At 34.2% G+C, this 27,277-nt stretch overlaps 1 protein-coding gene across 1 annotated transcript in view; it reads right to left on the bottom strand.

The window, feature by feature from the left end:
* Positions 1 to 343: 343 nt before the first annotated feature.
* The window catches only part of LOC149426916 (uncharacterized), a 30,698-nt gene continuing 3,764 nt past the window's right edge, over positions 344 to 27,277 (bottom strand). The window contains exons 2-12 of the mRNA XM_089631461.1: positions 21,425 to 21,693; positions 19,441 to 19,728; positions 18,467 to 18,718; positions 16,858 to 17,122; positions 14,321 to 14,572; positions 13,332 to 13,478; positions 11,340 to 11,532; positions 7,038 to 7,183; positions 2,063 to 2,280; positions 1,537 to 1,714; positions 344 to 400 (exon numbers count right to left, since the gene is read on the bottom strand). Of these exons, the coding sequence (XP_089487587.1) occupies positions 344 to 400; positions 1,537 to 1,714; positions 2,063 to 2,280; positions 7,038 to 7,183; positions 11,340 to 11,532; positions 13,332 to 13,478; positions 14,321 to 14,572; positions 16,858 to 17,122; positions 18,467 to 18,718; positions 19,441 to 19,728; positions 21,425 to 21,693 (2,265 nt within the window). The remainder of the gene's footprint in view (positions 401 to 1,536; positions 1,715 to 2,062; positions 2,281 to 7,037; positions 7,184 to 11,339; positions 11,533 to 13,331; positions 13,479 to 14,320; positions 14,573 to 16,857; positions 17,123 to 18,466; positions 18,719 to 19,440; positions 19,729 to 21,424; positions 21,694 to 27,277) is intronic.

Genomic DNA, 27,277 nt, shown 5'->3' on the forward strand with positions numbered 1-27,277 from the left:
TAAAAAAATAAAAATAAATTTAAACATTTTTACTTTTGACGTAATAATACTTTTTGATTCATAAATATCTGGGGTCGGCACTAAACGGACTCATATAAAAAATAAATAGTAAAAAAACGTTTGATTTATTATTTATTGTTGTAATATGCCATCAAAAATTTACAATAAGTTAATTACTAAAAATAAACTCGTATCAAATAAACACTGTATAATTTACAAAAATACATTGTCAAAAAATGTTTGAAGAAAAACCGAATTCAAAAGATTTAGTAAAATTTACACAAGCAGGTCTGTTAAGTTACAAATTATGTGTGTTATTTTAAAAAAGTGAGCAGAAAATTCTTTATGCAGTTCCTTGATCTTCTACGACTCCTTCATCGTTTTCCTCCAGCGGTTGGAACTGAAACCAAGTGAAAATCACAAATAAATTTTGACATGCAAGTACAAGTCGTACTGGCAAAAGTCAGATTATTTAATAAAAAGTGTATTTAAATGAAAAATAGAAAAGCGCAGGAATCAAAGAAAATGCATTTTAACATGTTCTATTACTGGATTGACACTTGTTGAATGGTTTAGCCAAACAAATAAGTAATGATTTAATAGGGTGGGTTCAAACGACACAATTCTGTGTTGGTAAACATAATTGTACTGTTAGTAAGAGGGTTATTAAATCGGCACGCGACGCGAGATGCTCCAAGGGCATTACGCATGTTCTGATAATAATATCAAACGATGACTTAGGTGTCATGCTTACCCAAGTTTCAACAGCCTTTTTTACAAATCTATTTGCTCTCTTATTGTCAAAAAATTGAAAAAACATTGACCAAACAATTAATCAAATGGATCACATACAGTTAAATTGAAGCACGAACTCGTGAGAGTCTGAATATTTTTTTACTGAATCTCATAGTTCTGACGCGTCATCCGTTTTGCAGTCTAGTATTGCGTTGGAGTATCCCATATCGTTGTGATAAGTACCTATCTACATAAAATAGCTCCACCTTTTCGTTTGGGTAAGTAGGTATGTAAGCAAAGGTGATCTTTCTTTTGCAGTGGTTAGACAGCTTAAAAATTATCTGTGAATACATTACATTCGATATTCTCGTTGAGTTCAGAATGTGTTATTGGATGTTCTTATTGATAGGGAATCCGACACTTCCTTGGCTGGTATGAATTGTTCGAAATTTGGTCAAGAACCAAACATTATAGGTACGATTTCATGATTCCAGAGGGTTGCTGCTTAGTACACCTTGCTGCTGATCTCTGATTTAGATTTGAAATGCTGGTGAGTAGGGATAGTCACTTGGTACTCACTTCGGGGATGTGTGGCAGGGGCGTCCTGGCTGATATGTGCCTTGGCGAGGATGGTGCCAGTATCCGCTGCCGCTGCTTCATGAGCCCCTGCCGGTTGTAAATGTAGTCCCTTGTATTGGGCAGGTCACGCAGCACGCAGGACGAGATGGCAGAGCGGTACAGCAGCATGTCCGCCGCCTCGTACCTGCAGACGTGACAGGCTATAAGACGCTAGACACTCACGTCAGGTAGCGGACTCCGCACAGCGGGCTGGCGCGCGCTGGAGGCGGCCAGCAAACGCCGCTTCTCTTCCATCAGCCCCTCTCTGTACTGGTATATGTAGTCGCGCACGTTGGGCAGTCCCGTCATCACGGAGGCCGACAGGGCGGAGCGGTACAGCAGCATGTCCGTCGCCTCGTACCTGGACAAGTGTATCTCAAATAAAATAGTCTGTCGCGGAGCTTCTCTACCTACTAATACACTTTTGACAAAACAATTGCAAATGCACTTAGTTATCATAAATTAATATCATCCATCCATCGAAGCCAGAGTATAGTATACACAGTAAAGAACCGTCCAGATACTATGAAAGTATCCCTCAACCCTGTACATTGTACCAGGTACAAGAAGTGACGTATTATGTTTTTAGAATATTAGTCAGAATGCCAAAGATCTCTTGTTACATTTTTCACCGAGGGAGGGTAGAATCAAATGGTTGCACTTCAACGAGAAATAAACAGATTAGATAGATAATATGTTGCATAATAACCATTGGTTGGTCCTTTCGTCGTAGCACTCGACGTGCGGCGTGGTGGTGACCCCATTGAAGCCACCGATGGCAAAGATCATCTCGTCAATGACTTCGATGGCGAAGTTGCTGCGCTGGTTGTACATGTCGGGCACGGGCGCCCACAAGCCCGTGGCGGGCTCGAACACCTCGCCGGACGCCATGCGCGACACGCCGTTGAAACCACCTATTACGTAAACCTAAAACATGAACAACCTGCTCGGAAAACGATCAAATTTGTTGGGTTCGAAATAGGCCTTAAAAAATTATATGATGAAAACTAAGGGTGTCAACAACAAAAAAATCATTGTATACAGCGAACTTTCGACTTTAATGATTTACTGGTATGTAGAATTTTATGGCGCGTGGTTACCTAGTAAAATAATTAACCTGGCTAATTTTCGCAACCAATTTTGTCCACTTGTAGGGATCCTCATCGAAAGGCGGGTGAAAAATACCACTTGACTGAACTGAACAATCATTTAGGACGGGTTGTTTCGGAGAATTTGAACAATTCATCAAATTTCAACGTTCCTTTTCAAGTTCTGTGAAAGACTAATTCAAGTTCTGTTTTTATATCATTGTAGGCTAGTTGCTTGACAAAACTGAAATAAAAACAGAACTTGAAAAAGTCTTTCACAGAACTTGAAAATGAACGTTGAAATTTGATGAATTGTTCAGATTCTCCGAAACAACCCGACCTTAGTAAAATATTTTGAATCTGTTTGTTGAAAAATTAAAATGAATTGGCGAATGGTAAGTTTTTAGATTTTCACGGCCAAAAGCATTTTTGTTGTTTGTTTTTGGGGTGTTATGCCGTGTTGCGCTAACTCCTTCTTTAGCCGACGTTTCGGACAGCGTTGCAGTGTCCATCATCAGGGCAGATCCGGTAGATCCGAAGATGTGATCGCAACACAGCATAACACCCCAAAAACAAACAATAAGAATTGGCGAATGTTTGCAAATGCACTAGGACTTCACCCACAGTGTGGAAATTACCAACAATAAAAAATTGGCTTTGAAATTTTTTTAAAATTTCATGTAACCCTGATTTACAATTTCATGTAAATCAGGGTTCATAAAGAGAGAGATAAAAATTATGTTTAAATTCATATATTTAACTAATGTAATAATTGAATATAACGATGTACTGACTCAGCTAAAACAATTGGATCAAAACAAGAGCGGAGGTCCTGATAATATTCCACCTGTTTTCTTAAAGAATTGCGCCACTACTCTTGCATATCCACTACATTTTCTTTTCAACCAGTCATTACAAACAGGATACTTTCCTGAAAAATGGAAATACAGCTTCCTCACCCCGATATTTAAAAAAGGAGATAAAAATGAGGTGAGCAATTGTAGACCGATCTGCCTTTTATCAACTATTCCAAAATTGTTTGAGAAACTTCTTTTAAATAAAATCATTCACTGTATCAAGCCAGTAATTTCACCTAACCAACATGGTTTCACTTCAGGAAAATCTACTTTGTCCAATCTTTTAATTTACCAAAATTATATATCGGAATTCATGTCTAAGAAGTTTAAAGTTTATTCAGTCTATACTGATTTCAGCAAAGCATTCGACAAAGTTCATCTCGATCTGTTGTTAAAAAAGCTTCATAAATTAGGAATAGCAGGGTATTTATACATTTGGTTTAACAGTTACTTAAGTAACAGGCAATTGGCCGTTAAAATTGATGGCTTTATTTCTTATAAATTTACTGCTACCAGCGGTGTCCCCCGAGGGTCACATTTAGGACCAATTTTATTTTTGATATTTGTGAACGATGTGCTCACTATATTCCACGATTTCGAAGTTTCAATGTTTGCGGACGACATGAAAATATATAAAGCTATAAGAAATATGAATGACTGTCAAACATTGTCAAATAACTTGTTTAAACTATTTGTTTGGTGACAAGAGAACTATCGACGACTATAGAATAAAAAATCAAATAATTTATGATTACTTCATCGATGATATAGTTCTAACCGCTATAACCGAGGTGAATGATTTAGGTGTAAACTTTGACCAAAAACTGAATTTTATAAACCATATTGAAATTACATCAAATAAAGCTTTGAAAATGTTGGGTTTTGTTATAAGAATTTGCAGCCAATTTAAAAATATTCAAACCTATAAAAAAATCTATAGATATGTCATTGATTAGGAGTCAAATTGAGTACAACTCGACAGTGTGGGCACGTAGTTATGCTAGTCATTCACTCACGATGGAAAGAATTAAAAAAAAATCTTAAAATTTATTAATTTCAGAATGGGCATTACAAGGGAATCCGTCAACTATGATTATCTACTATGTCAACTCAATTTATTAAAATTATCTGAATGTAGAATAGTTAGTGACCTAAAATGTTTACATAAAATCATAAATTCAATAAATGACAGCCCTGAACTATTATACTTGATTTCTTTACATATACCTCCCAAATCAACATCGAGGCATTATCTACCGTACTGTTGTGATAACTCCAACACAAAATCTCAATTCTATACCCCCGTTCGCCGTATAGAAAATTTGGGTAGTGACTATAAAGATATTGTTGATATATTCCACCAAATATAAACAAGTTTATTTCAGAAAGAAGCATATCAAATATAATATAATTTAACTATAGAAACTAAGTAGCTCTGTTTATCTTACCAAAGTTTTGTAATTTTCCATTATATTTTTCCATCTTGCATGGTGGAGTGTCATAGGAGTGTTGTTTCCTATTTATTTCGTTTTGACATTGTTTTTGTTTAAGAGGTTGTGTTTTATTATGTCTTATTTTTTTTTGAAATTTTTTTTTGATTTTACTTTGATTTTGTTGTGTTCTTTGTAAAACAATAAGAAAATAACATGTAAAAGCCCAGCCGGGCGTGAATTTATAAATAAATAAATAAATATTAGAAAAAAAAACTGATAATGAAGTATATAACTGTAAAAATATAAAGTACATAATTCATTGAGTAAATTTTCTATTTTTTTGTTGAAAATTGTTTATTTTAAGTCCAAGTGAATGCCAATTTATGTTTTGTCTCTCTATATCGTGTAGATTGTAGGGACTCTGTATACCTAGGATCCAGCATAATAGGCCGCTACCAAAACTACACTTTTTATTAAAGACCTTAAAAATACACACAGATGAGGATTAGAGTAGGATAAGCGACCTACGCTTCTTTTTAAAAGTTGTAAATTCACAGCTTGACTATTTCGAACTTCTGACTTCTGAGTCTGATCAATTTTACGTATATCTACTCTACATTAGGCATAAATACGTATTTCAATGACACCATTCACAGACAAATTATGTAGCAAACTCGCCAATTCCTCGCCCACATAATTTAGCCAATGAATATACCAATTATACCGAAATTCAAATTTTATGTTTAAAACATCTAAATAAAAAAAACTAAGTTAATAAGTTTAAAAAATATTTTTTGTAACCCATTGTTTATACACACATATTATAACCCTTATGTACAAAACTGTAACCATTTCAATGTACCCAATGTAAAAGCCCCATCCATGGGCGCTTAAAAAGTGTAAATAAATAAAAAACCACCGCAATTATTTTAAATACATAATTATGATTGATTCATAAAAACTAATCTGCGGATTAAGCACGTGACATCTGTTGTAATTAATTGTTAACGATTTTTATCTAAGCTGTTTATCGTTTATCATGGGACGAACTAGGATATCGCTGATGAACTGTTCGGATTGGGACTAAAATGTCGATAACAATGGCATTTTTTATGTAATCGGCAGGCTGATTATTACAACTTGTCTTACTTTTTGGCAGTAAAATTGATAATTTTAACACCGTAGCTCATTATGTTAGACATTGCGAGTTGTGATAGTTGCGTTGACCTACAAATGCCATACCACAACCAAAGCTCACCGTTCGAGTGTTTTTCAGTTACAGACACGCAGATTTTCCGCAAATTGATGGTTAGGTAGGTACTCGTACTTATAACTTAAAGAATTGAACTGCGTGGGTTTTCGATGCCCTTTACACGAAAATTTAGAAAATATCTGCAAAATGAAAATTAGTTCCAAGAATATGGCCTACCAGGCTTATGTACCTAAACTTCCTTCCTGAATTCAGGACTAGCGCAAATGGTACAGGCTAATCATTGAAAAGAGACCTATGTTTACGTTTAGTGGTGGACTGGGTGGATACAAAATAACGATTAATTATCTTTTGAATTTGACTTTTGTTTTCGTGAATGCATGAATGCAAATCTTGGAAATGAAAATGAACCTAATTTCCTATATTTCATCAGCAGAAACTCGGCAAATAGATTCGTTGTAGATGACAATGCACTTTTAGTGGCAATCGGATGAAATTAAAGCAGTTAATATACGAAATAAATGTCGGTCCTACCCGGTCGGCATTTGTGAGGTTGATAGAATTGGCGACTCCATTTCCTGAGTAGAAAGGTTCAATAATCGGCCAAAACAATTTTTTTTGTTAATTTTTAATACACATTTTAAAATCTATGTATTATATAAATATGCATTAAAAAACTTTGTTTTGTTACGGGTTGATTTTTTACGCTTGAAATTTAATACAAAGGCGAAGCTTCCAGGAACATCCTATTTCTTTCAGTTGACCCAACAAATATAAGTAAAAAAAGGTATATACATTACGTAATGTGGACATACAAAGTGTAAGTACGTATACTTAAATCGCGAATAAACCATTCAGGTACTTTTTTTAAAATTTGGTACTTGAGTACTGATGTTGGGTGAAAATAATTATTTTTAATTCAGTTACTTTCGCTACGCACCAAGTATCTTTGGGGATTTGCGTGGTAAGGGGGGACTGTGGGCGGGTGTCTCAAACTAAGTAATTGAAATTGTTGGACAATTTGGAAAGAACTTCATATTAATGGATTTCAGCACGATGAATGAATGTTAATCAATGCTTAGGGTAGTTATAATACCTTTCCGTGGTAGGCGATGCAGGACACCCCGGAGCGGCGGTAGTTCATGGGCGCGATGTTGGTCCACTGGTTAGTGGCTGGATCGTACACCTCCACGCTGCTCATGCAGTCCTGGCCGTTAAAGCCACCGGTTATGTATATCTTGCCTGCAAATTGAGTCAAAACAAGTTATAATTACGGGTTAAGCCGTGGCGTCGTATCATCATAGCAACTGTAAAAAGAAGCTTCCAGCTTCCGTTAAACATAATCACTGACAGGGCATTTATTATAAATAATTATAAAAGTTTTAAACGCTCCGTTCGAACATCTCTCGGTACGCAGTGTATGCTTGTCACGTCACGCCATCCCGTCGCACGCAATCCAAACGGTAGCAAGAGATAAAATTTAATGGGAAATTTATTTCCCTCCCCTGACCGTCACATCGCAAATTTTACGTGTATTTAATACTTGTAATTATCTATTAACCGACTGCGCCCATTTTATTTTAGTTTATCAAATGTACACAACAGACAGTGTAGTCAAGTTAAAATTTATTTATTAATTAACGTTTTTCGGGCCCTTTTTCGGGGCTTTTACATATGAATATTAAGAAATATACATTAATTATTGTACATAACTAAATTGCTTTATTAACAACATTTTATATTTATTTAAAGAAATTGAAGATGTCCACTGACTTGGTACAATTGTTTCCCTCCATTAGTATTCTGGGCAAAGAGGAATACATATGGTAGTTAGTCCTAGAATTTCTGCACTGAAATTAATCCTGACTTCTAGTATTACGTTGTGGAAACCGGAAGCTTATCAATTCTAGCAATACCGGACTATCAACTAAATCATTTAGAATTTCAAATATGGAATAACTTTACTTTTAATACCTTTTCGAAGGTTATAACTATCAATGTATTATTATATAATTGACGAAGAAGATAATGTTAACAAATCTAATTATTTAAATATCACACAACACAGAAAAATAAATAAAGTGGTTAGAGGCGTTTTCCCGGTAAGACAGAGATTCTGGGTTCGGTTCCCATTTGAGACCGTTAACTTTTTTTTTCTTGTTCTTTTTATGTGTCTTGTTCTGTTTCATGTTTCGTTGACATTTATTAGTATTATCTTATTCTTCAATGATAATTTATTTATCTATCGCTCAATACTTCCGGAATAAGGTCATTACAGTAGATGTTATGTCGTCGACACATTCGCACAAGAGGTCGGGAGAAGGTTAAGTTAGTTTTTTGGAAAGGAATATGGAAAGTTTCAGGGTTTCTTATGCCCATATTTTAAACACTCTTTTTTGACAATGGAAATGGTGATACGTCATATCCTTTATGTGACATTAATGTAACATAGAAAGAAATTATTTCGAAATGTAACTTTTTTTGAAAAATAATCAAAGGTCCTCACTTTTTGCCAAATTCGAACATTTTTTTTTCTTTAAATACTCGATTATTCAAATGAGATTTCTTCAAAAGTATCCGAAACCTCTCATATTATAACAGGCAGAATTGGGTAAAAACCATCGTTAGTTAATATACTTACACCTAGATTTTTACAGAAAATTATTGTGTTTTAGAAATAAAAAGTATATTTTTAAAAATTCTTTTTTATTGATAACGATTTAAATTAGTAAAATTTTATTTATTTAAAAAAAAAAAAATTTAATACTATCATTGTTATTCAATAAAAAAGATGAATTTATAGACAAGTTCTGCCTCCTACTAACCATCTATGAATTTATATTATTTCTATATTTGTAACAAAAATAAAACCATTTATCAAAAGATTACGCGACTAAAAACTTTATCACTACGCGCGTAATGAAAATCTTTTGATAAATGGCTTTATTTTTTCTACTAATGCCCTTATTAATTTCCGCGTAGATTGTCGAAAATTATTAGTGGATAGCAATAATAATATTTGGATGATTTGTGTAGCGCCGTTTTTGTTCAAAATCACCTCAAGGGCGCTGTACAAATATGTAATATATGTCTACAATGATCGTTCTTATTACTAACTACAGACAGTCAAACTGCCAGTATTATCAACTTACTTCATCCACCAGTTCGTTGATCAATAATACAAAACTATGTACAATGCATTTGACCAGTGAACGTGATATTGCGTATATTTATTGCGTGCATATATTTATTTATATTATATACAGGACCATACATACCTGGGAGGTCACTTAAGGTTAACACTGTTTTATTGTTTATTAGATAAATTTAGACACAGTTCGCACACATAGGACATAATTGGAAAACATGTAATCAGAAATGCCATTATTAATTTCGGTATTAATTTAATAATATGTATTTATGTTCTTTAATTAGTGTGTTTAGGAGAGAAAAAGCATATTGAATGTTCGGCGGTCCAAGAATACAAGGATTATCATGTGTCATAATAATTCATATTAAATGTGAATCGTCCCTCGGCATGAGATGGATTTATCATCCTAAATATGCATTCATATTAATTGTCCCTCGACATGAGACGGATTTATCATCCTAAATGTGAATCGTCCCTCGGCATAATGCGGATTTATCATCCTAAATATGAATCGTCCCTCGGCATGAGACGGATTTTGAATAATATAAATCCAATAAGAAAAGTGTAATTAGGATGTATTACACGCATTACAATAATGCTACTCTCAGGCAGGTATATTTAATGTAAGGTTATGAAAGCCGAAAAAAAAGTTATTCCTACTTAAGTGTTATAATATTGTACAGTTTAAATTTGACTAACTGTTGTTAATAGTAATTACACAACAGAACGTGTTTACCTGTAAACAAACCTTTTATTATAATAAAATATAATAATGTGTAACTGATTAATTTACTATAACGTTTTAATTTTTATCGAAAAAGTTTTACATAATTTACTACCAATTTACTTTATAGACAGACAACATAACAATAAAGACTTCCACAGAATCCACGCACACCATATAAGAGAGAAATAAAACATTAGACTAAAAAGATTGAACAAATCCAAAACACAGAATCGTTTACACATAAAGGCTTCCAAATTTATACACGGAGAAAAACGAGTTATGCTGATTTATTAAAAATCTCTTCAATTATTAGTAATCCTGTTAAAAACGGGACTGCAAGCCGCTTCCTGATAAAGTGAAGTAAATTCATAATAATATTGGAACACGTGTTCAAACACCTCTGTTTGTCTTAATAATGTACATATATTGAAAAGTGCAAAAATATTAGGATTTTAATGAACTCGTTTTAGTTTATCAGGATATCTATCAATTCATTCATTAATGGCCTACAATCCCGTTTTTGACAGGAATACGAATAATTTAAAGAGATTCTTAATAAATTAGTAATATTTTTATCACGAAGTTTTCTCCGGGTGGCTGAGTTTCTAGTGAAATTAAAAATGTACCTAGAATAAGCAAATAAAAGAAAAAAAATAAATACGTACGTAATATGTATCGGCAATAAGTAAAGCGTAAAAACTAAAATGTGTGTTTATACTACACCACATGAAGTGGTAAATTTAAAATTATAAATATTTAAGTTATAAATACGAGCATAAAAAAGTCATTAAGTAATATAAAAAAACTTAAAACACAAAGATAACAAATTGAATTTAAATATCAATGAAAATAAATAAACCAGTTTAAGTTGTCTATATAAAATCACAAGTGTAGCTATATCAGCCACCATTAATTTATTTACTGTTTTTGTGTTTAATTCGTACAGTTCAATTCGAACAGTTTGAAAATGGCTTTGTAAGTCGAAACAGCAACAAAAACCAAAAAATACTTGTAGTACTTAATAATTATATTATTAAATTTGATTTCAATTAAATTGAAAAAATGAAGTTCTACGAATAAAACACAAAAACAATAAATAAATTAAAGGTGGCTGATAAAACACGGTTTAGGTGAGTTATTCCTGATAAAATTTTGCGCACTTGAACTTTCTGAAATGTTTGCCTTTTTTTACTTTTTTAAGAAAATCCGTACCATAGAGAAGAACACCCTTCCGTTCAAATTTGAATGAAACAAATAATATCATCACTGACTTAGTAAATTTTAGTTCTAGACCATTTAGCACGCGCTCCTTCTCTCTTACACTTGTTTTAAATCGTATATTGCCATCCCATTTGAATTTCATAATTATGGTGAAACAGTTTTTTATTGTAAATTTAAGGGCCAATTGGACAAAATTTTTGATCACAAAACACGCGCACATGACTTTTCTTGTGTTGTTCATTATGCTATTGTCGGTGGCGTGATACGCCTCATGAAACGACGTATAATATGTGTTTTACCTTCAAGCGTGCAAGCGCTGGCGTCGGACCTCTGCGCGTTCATGCTGGAGACGAGCGACCACTGGTTGGTGCGGCGGCAGTAGTGCTCGGCGCTACGCTGGCGGTGGTGGCCGTCGTAGCCGCCCATGGCGTAGAGCACCTCGCCCACCACGGCCACGGATACGTAGCAGCGGCGAGCGTTCATCGGAGCGACCTGCGGGACAATTCTCCTTACTGGGATCAAATGTCTTACTAGGCGCCCTGTTTTACATACATATTTATATTAACATTCATAATTAGTGGCGAATGTGAAATTACGTGTATCTAGGTAGATAATGTTACAAAGAACAGTTTTTTTGTATTGCATTAGATTTTAAAGCAGAATATTGATTCTTCTTGATAAAATTTTGCACACTTGATGTTCTACTTATACAGTATACTTATACTTATACAGTTAGAAAAAAACTGCGTAAAACCAGGGCAAAGCCGAAAACTTCAGTTTAATATTGTAATGTTTGGGTTCATGTAATATTTGATGCAATCTGTTGATTGGTTCAATGATATGTGATAGGTGTTCAAAAGTTTACAAACATATAAATAAAATTGAATAGTGATAATAATAATAAATATTAATTAATGATAATTTTTGGTTTAATATCACTATGGTTTGTTTGATGAAGATCTGGTCTTTGCTGATGATTGGGATTCTAAGAGGTGTGCATTTTTGGTTTATTATCACTATAGTTTGTTTGCTGAAGATCTGGTTTTGCTGATGATTGAGATTGTAAGAGGTGTGCATTTTTGGTTTAATATCACTATGGTTTATTTGCTGAAGATATGGTGTTTGCTGATGATTGGGATTATAAGAGGTGTGCATTTTTGGTTTAATATCACTATGGTTTATTTGCTGAAGATCTGGTGTTTGCTGATGATTGGGATTATAAGAGGTGTGCATATTTGGTTTAATATCACTATGGTTTGTTTGCTGAAGATTTGATTGGAAGTGGTTGTGCGGCGGATTTAGCAGTTCGAGTTATAATTTTATCCTTTAGTTATAACGACTATTTTTTTTTGTATATGTGAGTTTTCATTGTACTTGTAGAAGAAGATGATAGTTGGTTTTTAAACTTGGGTATTTATGAGACTTATTGCAATGTTCTTCGCAATTCTGACCTCGCTTCTGTAAATATAAAGCATGAGGGCACCGCTTCGACAACGGACTCGTACCAGTACTTCGTTTACCCGAAGTCAGGGAAGGGATCCGGTTACACACTTGTTCCTGGGGGTGAAAGATAATAATGCACCCATCTGTTGGAAACATCGCCTTATGGGGTCTGCTCACCCTCATATTGCTGGTTAACAGGTTATTATTTTCTGATTTCCGTGGTGTCAGTTGACATTTTTTTAGAATGACCATGAATGAACGGCAGGATAATATTTCCAAGTTTAGTAGTAAGTAGTAATACTACAACCAATTATAGTGCCTTGTCACTTTTTTCTTGCATGTAAAGTTTGAAAAAAACGAAGCAAATTTTCAATATTTGTACTATAAACCAATAAAGCTCGGCGCTCAAAGTTCTCATAAAAAACTACATCCAAAAATCCCATCAACTACCACTGTCTTCAAACCATCTATATTATTTGATTCATATTTTTAATATAACATCTATAATTTCGGCAATATATATATTTTTATTTTTATTTTGAATATCTATTTATGTGAGACTTCTTATCATTTTTACTAATGTATCTTATTTGATTATATGCTTTTGTTGTAACATTTAATATTTTTTCTTTTTTCGTTGTATTATGTTTCCTTTATTGTTTTAATTTTGTAGAATCTATAATAACTGTGATACTCTACTATTAAACTTTGTAGTGTGTAAAAGCCCATTAGGGCGTGTAATAATAATAATAATAATAGCGGTTAGAGTCTACTACTTTAACTAGATATTATAATCTTCACAAGTAAAAAGGTTTCTCTTTAAATAATAATAATTACACATATCTAACCTCCTTCCAAGACTTGCCAACGGCATCAAAGCACCGGCAGGAGTTGAAGTAATCAGTGCCGTCGAAGCCTCCGATGACGTAGATGCAGTTCCCAATGACGGCGGTTCCGTGGTACGCTCGGGGTCCTGCAGGGTCCACTTCCTCTACCTTTAATAAATCAACAACATCCTAACATATACAACACCTTCAATTGTTGAAGAAAATAACATATTTAGTAAAATAATATACATTATTAAGTTAAAAAATTATGAAGTAACATTAACACAACTTATAGTCGACAAACATAAAGATTTTTTATTTTGTGGAAATCAACGTACCTACATGAAGATCAGGAAAACATGATGTAACACCCATACAACAACCTACAGTCCGCCTCGGGACAAGAATACCTAGTGAAGCGTACTGTGAATATAATACTTTACTATATATATTTTTAAACAGTCATTAATAAAAAAATAAAAAATTACCACCTTTCGCAGACATAACAAAACATGTATTTTCTCAAAACTTATAAACGTTATCAAATATTTTCGTTTATCATGATCTAATCTAGAAGTGCGCGAGATGTCCCAAATGATGTCTCCTTTCCACAAAAAAGTTCACAATTGAAATTCTTCAAAAGCAAATATTCTTTTCGCTGAAGCCACGGCCGACACTAAATAATGTTACGTTTATAAAGTTGTTGATCAAGTAATCAACATCATTGTAGATGGTGGATTTGTGAAGATGGACACTGTCCAAAACGTCGGCTAAAGAAGGAGGAAGCAAAACACGGCGAAAAATAAATCACCAGAAAGCTTTGTAGTTGAATAAAATTAGGTTAGGTCACCGAACAAAAAATCAGTGCGTTAGTTTATATCAGATTAGATTAGAATAGATTTCATAATTTTAGGTTACATTAGGCTATGTCAGGTAAGGTGAGGTTAAAATAGGTTGGGTTGGATTATGTTAGGTTGGGTTAGGTTAGGTTAGGCTAATAAACAGCGTACCTTGATCCACCGATCAGCCCTCGTATCATAGGTCTCGATGAAGGCGGTGGGCGAGCCCCCGCTCCAGCCCCCTATGGCGAACAACACTTCGTGCGGAACGCGCGGGCGAGCCAGCTGCGGGGTGGCAACTTCTCCGTCGCGCTGTCCGATTGTCTCCAGGTCGTACATGAACTTCAGCGTCTCGATGATGATGGGGCGCGAGCACTCGTTGCCCGCCACGTAGGGGTGGTTCTTGACGCGCTCGAGAAACACCTGCAAGGAGAAATGAAACTGTGATGCGTGCTCCAAGATCTATCTGCAATACTACCAGATAAGACTGCCGAGGCGAGAACCATCGCTGTATCCGGAATTATGTTCCGGAGATCTGGAATCACTACATTGCTATCTATCTATGTAAATAAAAAAGTAAATATTCGTTTGTTCAAAATCTTAAATCTTCACCGATTGCTTTGAAATTTTGACACAACGTAGCATTCAAATAGGCGTGTATTTTTATTTACCTGTATTACATAGATGTCACCTGTGACGGGTAAAAACATGCTTTTTTGTGTCTAACGTAAAAGCGACACGCGATACTTTTTCTCTATCATCACAGACAGACTAAAACACAGCAACGCGCGGCTGCGTACAGGTAGTTCATAATAAATATACCAATCCTAAGAGAAAGTCCAGTTATATTCAATTTTTCAATTAAGTCCTAAACCCTGTATCTAAATTTCGCCAATAAACAATTAGATAATGTTAATTAAGTGTTAATCTCAAGTGACCTACCAGGTAAGTATTGTACTGTATATTTTCTCCATAAATAGTTAAGTAATAACACTGTAGAAATGTATTATAAGTTTGTACAGCGCCCTTGAGGTGTTTTTGCACAAAAACGGCGCTATAAAAGTCATCCAGTTATTATTATTTATTATTATTAATAAAAGCAATGACTGGGTGATACAATGAGTTTCTCCCCTAAAAAGCAATGACTGGATGATACAATGAGTTTCTCCCCTAAAAAGAAAGTCAATATTTTTTACAAATGTATCATATGGAGCTTGAGGACATAACTTTTAGAATTTTTGAAAAGAACAGAATAGTACCGAAGATATTTGCGAGATTTGATATATTTGTTGATATTTGCGGACGGCCGAAAAGTTTGTGTCATCACGCTACATCCGCAGCGGTAATGAAACATTGTCATTCCAATTATCATTTGTACCATTCCATACGTTTTATCCAAGTTCAGTTTGAAAGCTCATAACTTCGTCATTTTGGAGATATCGAAAATCTAAATTTATTGTGGTTAATGACTCTTTAAACATAATACTTATTCATCAACAACAAAAAATAGGAGTTGACCTAGTTATTAATAGTTAAGAGGTGGCACTCGAGCTCACTTGTCTCAGATGTGTCGCAGAACATGAAGGTATTCTTCCAATCTCTGGAATGGAACACGGATAAGTAAAGGTTTATTATCAACATGATTCTATATTTCTGGGTGGAATTTGTCATCCTGTACAGATGTTCCCTAATTTCGTCTTCAGTTCTCTGGTCTTCCCATCCTGCTCCGATATACTTTCATGCTGTCATTCTAATATTTCCTCGTTTTACCTCTGGTTCACTTTCATTGATTGTGACTTTTGGATGTCTCTCATCTGGCATCTAACACTACAAAGCCTTGGACAGAGCATTAGTACGATTTAGCATGAATGACACTGAAGCCAAATCTATGGTGAGGGAAAATCGCATAGGATCCATCTTGTATGACATACTTTTGAAATGTGTTGTATGCAAGGTGGTATAAAATGAACCATTTAAAAATAATAATATTATTATAAGCCATAATTAGTCGCCTGTGATATCAATACAAATTCACTAAAATGTATGCAATGTACATAATCGGAAAAGTACTGTGAATGAAGTACTAGTACATATTGAATTATTTAGCGGGTTGGAAATAAGCCGACGTGGCTTAGTGGTCCAGAGCGTCTGACCGGACATCAGAAGGTGGGGGTTCAATTCCCGTCGGCGGCATTTATTTTTACTCGGGAAAAATTTTCAATTTGTATTGATATCACAGGCGTCTAATTATTGCTTATATTAATTTATTATCCTATTATTGTAGAAAGCAATCACTTTGTGGTTTAACATATTTAATAAAATAAAATACTTTTCAATATCGTGGTTTTAAAACAAAAAAGTATTTTATTTTATATATTTATTATCCTTTGTGCTATGCGCTAAAAACCTTGTCTTATAAACATTCGTTTTTCAAAAAACTTAAATAATGTAATTATATTGTTTATACAATTATAACGGTTTATTTTGTTGGACAGGGTATAGAAAATGTCATTAAAAAAATTAAGTAGGTAAAGACAATTTTCATGCATCTTCCTCCTCACCCCGCGGCTTCAAATTGTTCTCGAATTAGGTTCATGATCTGGCGTCCATTCGGTATGGCCACCAGCTCATTAGAGAATCCTTCGATAGCTTCATGCTCAATTACTCCACCTAACGAGGTAGCTACATTGTGATTGTTGTCATAGTACCTGCGTGTCCAGCAGCCCCAGTCTGATGTTGGCCATGAGCCCCACGAGGTGGTGCCGGCGCGTGGTCGGGTCATGCTGCACCCAGCGCAGTGCCGCGTCCCACACGGCCTCCTCGGTGCGCGCGTTCAGCTCGTCCTCGGCCAGTAGCGCGCGCACTTCTTCGGCGGGCAGCTTCACAAACTGCGGACAGGTTGTGCCCACCTCTACGAAATGCCGCAGCGCATGGTGTCGTGCGTCCTTCTCCAGCTCCTTGCAGGAATACTGCCTGAGATAAAATTATTATTACCAAATTGAAAATTCTCTTTCACAAGGTTTTACTAAGGAATGGTTTTTAATTATTATTTATTGTAATTTTATATAATATGCACAACATAATACATACCAAAATTATTATAAATAGGGGTTGCGTGTGAATTCGTGTTGCCATTAAGCTTGGCTGGTCGCTATTAATTTCTACTAGACGTATATAGCCTGTTTTTAGGAAATCATTTTTTACTGGGTACCAAAATATTGAGTTAAGTTGTAGTCTTTTTTTAAAATTATATATTTTTTTAGATTTATTAGATCTTAGAAAAAAGATAAAGATGAAATTTTAAAAAAGGAGAACAAAAATGGAACGAAAGAAATTAAATTACGTTTTAAGTCATGTTTGCACATAAATTATTACACATTGTATATACAACGAAAAATAAAATAAAATATAATAAAATCATTATATATATATATATTTACCAAATATCAGGTACCTGGTTTACACTGTTCAATACTACTCACTTACCAAATTTAACTTATCTCATACAGTGTAAATCCTTATATATTATATGTTACCAGGTTAATTCGGTAAATTCCGAATATAATAATGCTACCAGGTTACTTTTTCTACATTGTCACAAGTACAAACCACAACAACAAAAATTTTCTCTTATACTGTAAATCCGAATGTAATATATGTTACCGTGTTAATCTTTAATCCACTAATACTGTAAAATATTTTTTTTCTTCATTACACAACTTAGTTGAAGAGAAAAATGAAATTTTTTGTTACATAAATTATGTACATTTCTTAAGGAATAATATGAACTTCACCTGTCAATTTGTCTGTCCTGGAACGGGAAACTTTCCTAGTTGGACAGGCAAAGCTTCCTAATATGTAATTTGTACTATCTTTAAATAAAATTAAAAAAATAAAAGCATTTTTTCGGACTCCTTTCTTCCATGTCAATAATACATTTGGTATTTTTTGCCAAAAGATGATATGCGCAGTTTGTTACCTCGGGGGACAGTTTGTTGTATATATTTGGTCCAATACAGGTGTGTATTTGTTACACTGTGGTAGGACTCACTGGGATTGTCATATGTAAGATTAATGAAGAGGGTTACAAAGCATGGTCTTGTACCCCAAAAATAAATCACTAAATCTCAAATCATAGGTAAGAAGATAGTTTATATGCACCGTATATACTATAATAATTCATGCTTTTACCTTCAACAGTATATCATGCGTGGAAAAACCTTAATAATATTACCCATGCATCAATAATCGAAATTATTATATTTAAGAATAATAATTTAATATTTATTTATTTAACTAAGTAATCGCAAAGAGAACCTTGCAAACAGCATCGTGCTCAGGCAGTTGTCCGGCCTGAGCGCCGCCCTCAGGTAGTCGCAGCACAACTGCAGCACGTCCAGGAAGCAGAGGTAATCGGCGGCAGCCAGCAGTCCGTGCACGTTGGCCTGCGTGATGGTCACCTTGCGCACGTAGGCATACTCGATCAGCAGCTGGAGCATCTCCGAGCTCACCCCCTCGATGGTCACATCGCTCTTCTCGCGCGAGTGGAGGGTGGTCGTGAACAGGGCCCTGAAAGAAAATAACGATATTATATACTGTTTTGACACGTCGCTCTTCTTGGGTGTGTGGAGGGTGATCGTGAACAAGGCCCTAAGAAAAGAACGATATTATACACTGTCTTGACACGTCGCTCTTCTTGCGTGTGTGGAAGGTGATCGTGAACAGGGCCCTAAGAAAAGAACGATATTATATACTGTCTTGACACGTCGCTCTTCTTGCGTGTGATCGTGAACAGGACCCTCAAAGAAAATATCGATATTATACGCTGTCTTGTCCAGTCGCACTTCACGCGCATGTGGAGTAAACAATAAATTAAATAATAAATACACTTTGTAAAACACCACTTTTACAAAGTGTATTTTTCATTTAATATACATATAATGTCACATCACAAAGTGTTTGCTTCCTTCGATAAAATAAATTTAATATATATGTTGTGTAAAATAACTGAAAGGTATAGACCTAGAGGCGGAAGTGAATAATCTTGTTCATGTTTGCTGAAAATGCGGTATTTATTTCACGCTATTTAAGATCTGCAGCATCTCGTGTTTGATGAATGAAGCGTGTGCTAATGCAAGTCCAAAGTCATGGTATTTGAAAATATTTGCTTTCCAAAAGGTGAGCAATGGAGCAAGAACGTGGAAGATATGCTGCTTCCCATGGTGTTCAAATAGCGAACTAGTACTGCAGCACGATGCGCTGATAATAGAATACATGTATTGGATACTTACAAGAAGTAGGAGCTGGACGCAGAGAGAATGGCGCGGTGCACGGGAAATGCGAGCCCATCCTGCGCGCGTACCATGGCGTCGCAGAGCAGTCGATCCTCTCTGAGCCGCTGTAGTGCCTGCAGGGACTGTACGGCCATGCAGCCCGCGCCCGCGGACACCTTCACGTCGGCCCCGCCAGCGCCGCCCCCGCCCTCCGAGCAGGGGCCAGCGCTCGCGCGCTCCGGGCCCGCCAGCTCGGCGCTCTCCTCGGGCTCGCCCATGCCCCCCCGCCTCTTGCGTCCGCGACGCCTGCAACCAACAACGCTGACAACTGAAAACTGAAAGCTGGATACAGAAGACTAAAAACTAACGCCTGAAAAAGATAATGGAAAATGGAAATGAAAACTGACAACCGAGAACATTATCTGAAAACCGTTACTGAAAACAGACAACCGGAACTGACAGCTGTAACTGAAAACTGAAACTGAAAACTGTCATTGAAAACTTTAACTTAAAATTGTAACGGAAAACTGCTACTTAAAACTTTATTTGAAAACTGTTACTGAAAACGACAACTGAAACCCACAACTGTAACTCACAACTGTAACTCACAGCTGTAACTGAAAACTGAAACTGAAAACAGAAACCGGAAAATATAACTTAAAACTGTATCCAAAAACTGACAGCGGTAACTGTCGACTGTAACTGAAAATTGAAACTGAGTACTGAAACTGAAAACTATTTCTGAAAACTGTAACTGAAAACCAAAAATTAAAACCGTAAGCGACTAGTAGATACATTTAAAGAAATTTCGCTTTTTCAGCCCTTCAAAAAATATGTCATTTAAAGAGGATTTATCTTATAGTACTGTATTGTAAATTGTTTTCAATTATCTTATTCTGATTCAAAAAAATTACGTAAATAAAATAAAGTAATATATGAAAAACAGAAAAGCATGACCTCAAGTAGAATAAAATGTCATGAGAAAAAGGACACATAAAAGAGTATACTTTTTCCTACTTTATTTGCAAAGGAAGAAACACATTATAATACACAACATTAAGCGACAACGCAATATGTCCACAGCTGTGATCTCAATCGCACACCATTATCATACACGTTTATTTAATTAATAAAGACTTTGAAATAAAACAGAAGTCGAATTCCAGATCCCAAATATTACGACCAAACATGACACTCGGTTCCCAGAACTATGTCATGAGAAGTAAGTTACGTGAACTTCTGAGAAAAACAAATCAAAACATAAAATTTAAACGCATCTGTGAAATAATAATAATCAAAGGCGAGGAGTTTACAAGAGTAGGTATATTTATCCAAACATAATTATTACGATACACGTGTTGCTGTTTTCATTTATTAAAATGGTGATTTATGAATTTCAGCGTTGCCCAAGCGAGCTGGGACCGCGTTTATATTACGTCGCAATCATACTTGACGTGAATTTAGGTGGGAAAAAGTCCGTGGGGCCAAATGAATCATTTTATTCATTAATCACCACGAACTATGAGAAACTTATTGGAGCATGGTGTAAAGGCATGCCGATGATAGGTCCGTTGTAAATTGTAACCTTTGTCTTAATTCTCATTGACGACGTGTTTTACAGAACGAGAGATTCTAATGTAGCTCTTAGAGGCAGGATAATAGTTCAATCAATCATTCATATTGTTATCACAAATATCAAAACATGAAGAATAACACACAATTTTTTAAAGATACAAGATTAAACATATTTATTTCTAATTATCAGGATGATAATATTTTCAAACAATGCCGTTTGCAACTGTGCGTAGTAAAAAATTTTTGTATAAAAGTGGTGTTTACTAAGTTATTGTTTTTTTTAATAATTTACTTAAGTTATGCATATTTGTGAATGCTGTGTTCATTGTAATTGGGGTCACGTTCATTGTAGGAGGGAGGAACCTGAAAAGATCTGTGTTGTAGGAGGAACGCACTTGAAAAGACCTGTGTTTTAGGATGGTGGTACTTGAAAAGACCTGTGTTGTAGGCGGGAGGCACTTCAAAAGATCTGTGTTGCAGGAGGAACGCACTTGAAAAGACCTGTGTTTTAGGATGGTGGTACTTGAAAAGACCTGTGTAGTAGGCGGGAGGCACTTCAAAAGATCTGTGTTGCAGGAGGAACGCACTTGAAAAGACCTGTGTTTTAGGATGGTGGTACTTGAAAAGACCTGTGTAGTAGGCGGGAGGCACTTCAAAAATCTGTGTTGTAGGAGGGAGGTACTTGAAAAGACCTGTCTTTGGGAAGGAGGATTCAACATCTCATCTCTTCAAGTCTGCATTCGACTCCGATCTTCAAGTAAAACAACCTTAGCGTTCCCACCTGACGTTTATGTTTTAAAGTTTGTAATATGTGCTTAAACATATGTAAGTTTTCAAAGAATTGCTCATTTTTCAGATATTAATCAAAATAACAAAAAATCAATACATATCTACTATGTTACTTAATTAAAAAAATAATAATATAAACAAAATAATTGTTTGGATGACACTTACGTATCGGTAACTATATTGTTTCAGATATGACAAAACAAATTTCCGTGAATAAACTTAATAATACAAATTAATGTAATTTGTTAAATAAGTATACTAATTTGCATCTAGGGTTAAACGACAGACATGTGATTTTTTGAACACGTGATAATTTTATACAAACTCTAATATTTGCCAAAAAAGTTATACAAAATACGTTTATAAAAATGTCCTAACAATTGATAAACGCCTAACACCCGGTACATATTTTGTACGAAGTAAAATTTTGATTTTCGAAAATATTTAATTTTTATAAATGTACAGGTACCGCAAGAGGTACTTAAAAATAATGCAAGTTTAGTTATTACGCAAGTAAAATAATACAAATTTTAATATTCTTAAATACTTACACAAATTTCTAAGTGAAGTTTTAACTGATATCTGATATTTTTTTTTTTTTTTTATTGTGTTTATTTCTTGCTAGAGCAATCCCGATGAGTTACAGAACTCATTTAAGGCAGGAGGAACTTACAATTCATATGTAGGAGGTAGTAGGTACAATTTTACAACGGTATTTTGATATCAAATATAAGTTTCACATTCAATACAGCATAAAAATTAAAAATTAAAATAATGACACGTTAAGTAGAACAAACAACAATAGAAAACAAGTACAGAAAGAAAAAAAAACATGGATAAGACACAACAAGAAACATATTTTTTCACAGTTAGAATTTTCATTTTTAAATGTAGTTAAAAAATATTCTTTTAAAGCATTGCTTTGCTATTTTTTATTATGGTGGATGTGTTTGTACATATCTGGAAGCGAATTATATAGTGTATAGGCAATATAGTTCAGTGATTTTAACCCATATTTTGTAGTGTGTGTTTGAGGAATGCGGATTTTATTGTTATTTCGAGTATTGTGGTTGTGGATGTCTTGATTGTAAAATGGCTTGATGTTGGTGTGAATTGATTTTTGGGTAATTTGTAGGATGGTTCTTGTGATTTCATATTTAGGAAGGATTGTAATTGGAAGGATACCAGAAACTGAAAAGATGTCCCTAACATGAGTGTCCCATGGAAGTTCAAACACATTTCTGAGAGCTCGGTTTTGAATCACCTGCAGGTCAGCTATCAATTTCTTTGAGGCAAAACCCCAGATACAGCAGAGATAGGAAAGGTGTGAATGTACCATGGCATAGTATACTGAAGTTAGTAAAGGAATGGGTAGTAATCCTTGAAGCCTATATAGTACACAAGTTATAGGGGTAATTTTCTCTTTTATATGATTTATATGGAGATCCCACGAGAGTTGGGAATCTACGATCAGACCCAAATATTTTGTGTTCATTTTCTTTTCGAGGCAGTTGTCTCCAATTTTAATATCGAGGCTGAAATTTTTCTTGTTACCTTTTTGTTTTTCTTGTTATTTATTATTGTAGTGTTTAATTTCGGAGAACAGCATATTTATTTTTAATTAAAAATTTATTACGTTATTATTAAGTTCTGCAAGCATTTTAGTTTTTATAAAAACAGGGAAAAAAATAACATTGCAGATATTTATAGCTATTTGTTCCACATTATTTCAGGAAAATTCTCCAAATAAGGCTTCAAAATCGAAAAATCAGGCAATCGAAAGACAATTGGTTGTGGTAAAACATTGCTGCAGTAGGCCACCAACAAGCAGGGGCGTCAACAGCTTCCAAGCTTAGGAGGGAGGGGCAGCTTACATCATGTATAGAGCTTACAGGGAAGGAACAAGGAAGTAGTCAGAATAAACCCATTGCTCGGAGCTATGAACGGGGCCGTCTTGCACTGTACCAAGAATGCACGGATTGCAAAATGGCCACTCTCACATTTAAAATCTTAAATAGAAGAGCTGACGACTGCTAACGAAAAAATATTATAAAGGTATGTTTATACGATAACTTTCTAAAAAAAAATTTATGATAGCATTTTAATTTGGCCCTAATTTTATTTTTCTAGTTCCCAAGTAACAGAGGTATATAAATATAATTTTATTAATTTCCTTTAAAAAATAATTAACTTTTTATTGAACGGTGCTGTCTTTTATGTAGGTACCACACATTTTATGCCGGCACTGGGCTTTGTCCCATAGCTTAAACAAATCGTTAAAACATAAAAAGATGCCGGGAAATTTTCGATTACCATTAAAATAATAATAAAAATCTCATAAATTACTGCGGATTATATTTTAAATACCCATTTTTATCACCGACTCAGTAATTATGTACACGATATTAATCAACATGATCATAATGTTAAGTTCTCTGTAACGACTTGATATTGGTGACCATTTCCCAGTTAGTATAATACGTTTAATAATCATAATGTAAAGTTCTTTGTAACGACTTTATACTGATGACCATTTCCTTTACCTCTTTACCTGTATTCAGTTAGTATAATAGGTTTATGGTATGTTCAACAAGACAGGTAGGTAGGTACTTTCGCAGATATTGAGGCCAAACAAATAATTCTACATTCATGCATACTAATTTCGGTTGTGTGTCTGTTCGAAACTTAGGAACTCGGATTTGCTTTGAATTTAAGTATCATTTTCAAAATTGGAACTGTAAGGAAGCGATAGAATAGGTAGGAAACTACCTATAATAATATATTCTTAACAGAAAATTTCCACAATTGAAAATATAATAATGATAATGTGTTTTATTATCTTCATTTTTTGTAACAAATAGAGACAATGATATCCTCACTGGGATCTTCCGTGCTGAGGATTTCATTTAGATATTAGTAAAATTTAGTAGTACCTATATATAATATTAAGTAATTGTAAATATATTTAATAGTGTTTTATTCTGAAATAATTATAAATATATTACATGGTGTGTTTTTGTTCAGTTGAGTGGTTTCTGTTTCAGTTTGTATTTGGTGTCAGTATATTATCTATTTCTGATCTCTCTATGTTTTGTATCCTGCTTTTTATTTGAGATTTAAATATTATAATATTGTTGTGAGTTTTGAATGAGAGTGGTATTTTGTTGTAGAGTTAAGTATCAAAGTAAAAGAAGCTTTTTGACCCAAAGGTTGATTTGTTGTTTGTCCATATGTTTTGGCCATGAGATCTACTGTTTGTAATACTTGTACAGGGTTTTCCAATAAGAGGTGTTATTTTTATATTCAATCGTAAAAGATCAATTGTTTCGTTGCTTGTGTGGCACGTAGCGCCGTCTTGTTGAAAGTAAACGTTGTCCAGATCAATACCATCCAATTCCGGCCATAAAAAATCATTAATCATCTCTCGATAGCGATCCATTCACCGCAACTGTTGCTCCAGCCTCATTTTCGAAAAAGTAAGGTCCAATGACTCCGCCGGACCATAAACCGCACCAAAAAGTCACAAGTTGAGGATAGAGAGGCTTTTCAATAATAACTCTTGGGTTTTTCGAGCCCCAAATGCGACAATTTTGCTTGTTGGCGAAGCCACCGAGGTGGAAATGGGCCTCATCACTCAAGATGATTTGCATTTGATTCACTCAAGTGAATTTTTATAATTTCAATGCGTTTTTGAAGCGTGTATCGTTCCATTTTTATTAATGGCGTAGTTTTTACTTGTCAAATGTCAAAAAATAACAGCTTCAAAAGTAACATCTACCGAAATAGCGGGCAAAATAACACCTCTTATTGGAAAATCCTGTATATGTGATATTTCTTATTTCTTGTGTTTTGTATAATATATAAAAATGTATCGCATTTTTTCACTTTGAATTTCTCTAATCTGTTTTTTTTTTTTTTTAAAGAAATACAAACATTCCCGCGTTACGAATAACCCAACAATGTTTGAAAATCTCCTACTACCACCACAGAAAGCCGAAAATGTTGCTTGTGTTGTGATGGAGGACTTAGCCAGCCGAGGAATCGAACACGCGACGCTCGGGTGAGACCCAAGCGCTATGCCCACTCAACCACTGACCGATTTGTTTTTAATATTTAAAATTTTGTTAATTTTGTATTAACATAAGGTAAAAGGGATTTAACAATACGTACTACAAAATAGAACGGAAGAAACCACAGGTTTACTTATTTGACGATCCAAGTGGGAATTTAAGTTACGTAGAAATAACTATACCTACGTAAATAAATAACGATAAAATAGAACGGATGTTTCAGTCAGATTTCAGAGTATACGACAAAATGGAAATCTGTACAGACGAAACTAGGGCAGGTGCACCGAGAAAAAAATTCCTTACTGAGATTCATATTGAATATTGCTAATTTATTGAGAAAATCTTCAAATTATTCGTAATCTGATTAAAAACGGGATTGCAGGCCCTTAACTAATGAATTGATAGGTTTCCTGATAAACTTTTAGTAAAATACCAATGTGTTATCTCTCATTTCGTTATTGTATATTATCAAGGCAAAATTTTAACCCGAAATTTAAAAATTTTAAATTTTTACCAATAATTTGAAGAGATTTTCAATAGATTAGCAATACTAATTTTTCTCCGTGTACGATAAAATGCATCGCAGCGTTTAGTAGAGGAGGTCTTAAGGCCTGACGCAATTATCATATTAATTATCAGACAAATTAACGAGTGGGTAAATTTAAATAATTATTATTTAAGTTAACTTAGTACACTTCCAAGTATCATATCAGCTTAAATTAGCTACCCACATAAATAAATGTCTACAAAAGGTACCCAATAAAAAATAAATTATTAATAATTAGGAGTTATGAGAGAATTTCTTCTCATAGATCTGAATAAACTTTTTTAATGGATTTTTACATTTTTGTTTTAAAATCATTATTCAATTTAAAATTTAGGTCTACAACATGATAACAGTAAAAAATAAAATAAAACCTTTTTTTATGATTTTATTTGAATTGTTTTTTTTAAACATTATTTTTTCATGTTATTCAAGGGAAACTTATAAAATAATTGTTTTTAATATAATAATTTGTTTAGGACGATGTTATTTATTTTAGAGAATTTGGACAATTCTTTGAATTTCAAAGTTAGGATGGGTTGTTTCAGAGTATTTGAACAATTCATCAATTTTCAAAGTTAGAATAGGTTGTTTTAGAGAATTTGATCAATTCATCACTTTTCAAAGTTAGGATGGGTTGTTTCAAAGAATTTGAACAATTCATCAAATTTCGAAGTTGATTTTCTTGTTCTTATTTTTTTATTTTTTTATTTAACGCCCAGAGGGCTTTTACATGGTTGGTAGTATAATTTCAATTTGACAAATACTTTCAAACATAAAAAATAAGAATAAAATTACATTTGATAAAAGCTATGCAACAAGTCATACAAACACATGAAACAAAAACAGAAAATTACAGCTATTTGTTGGTTTACAT

This window comes from Hesperophylax consimilis, chromosome 1 (assembly GCF_061612785.1).
Source record: "Hesperophylax consimilis isolate HC1 chromosome 1, BYU_Hcon_1.0, whole genome shotgun sequence".
NCBI classification, from domain to species: Eukaryota; Metazoa; Arthropoda; class Insecta; order Trichoptera; family Limnephilidae; genus Hesperophylax; species Hesperophylax consimilis.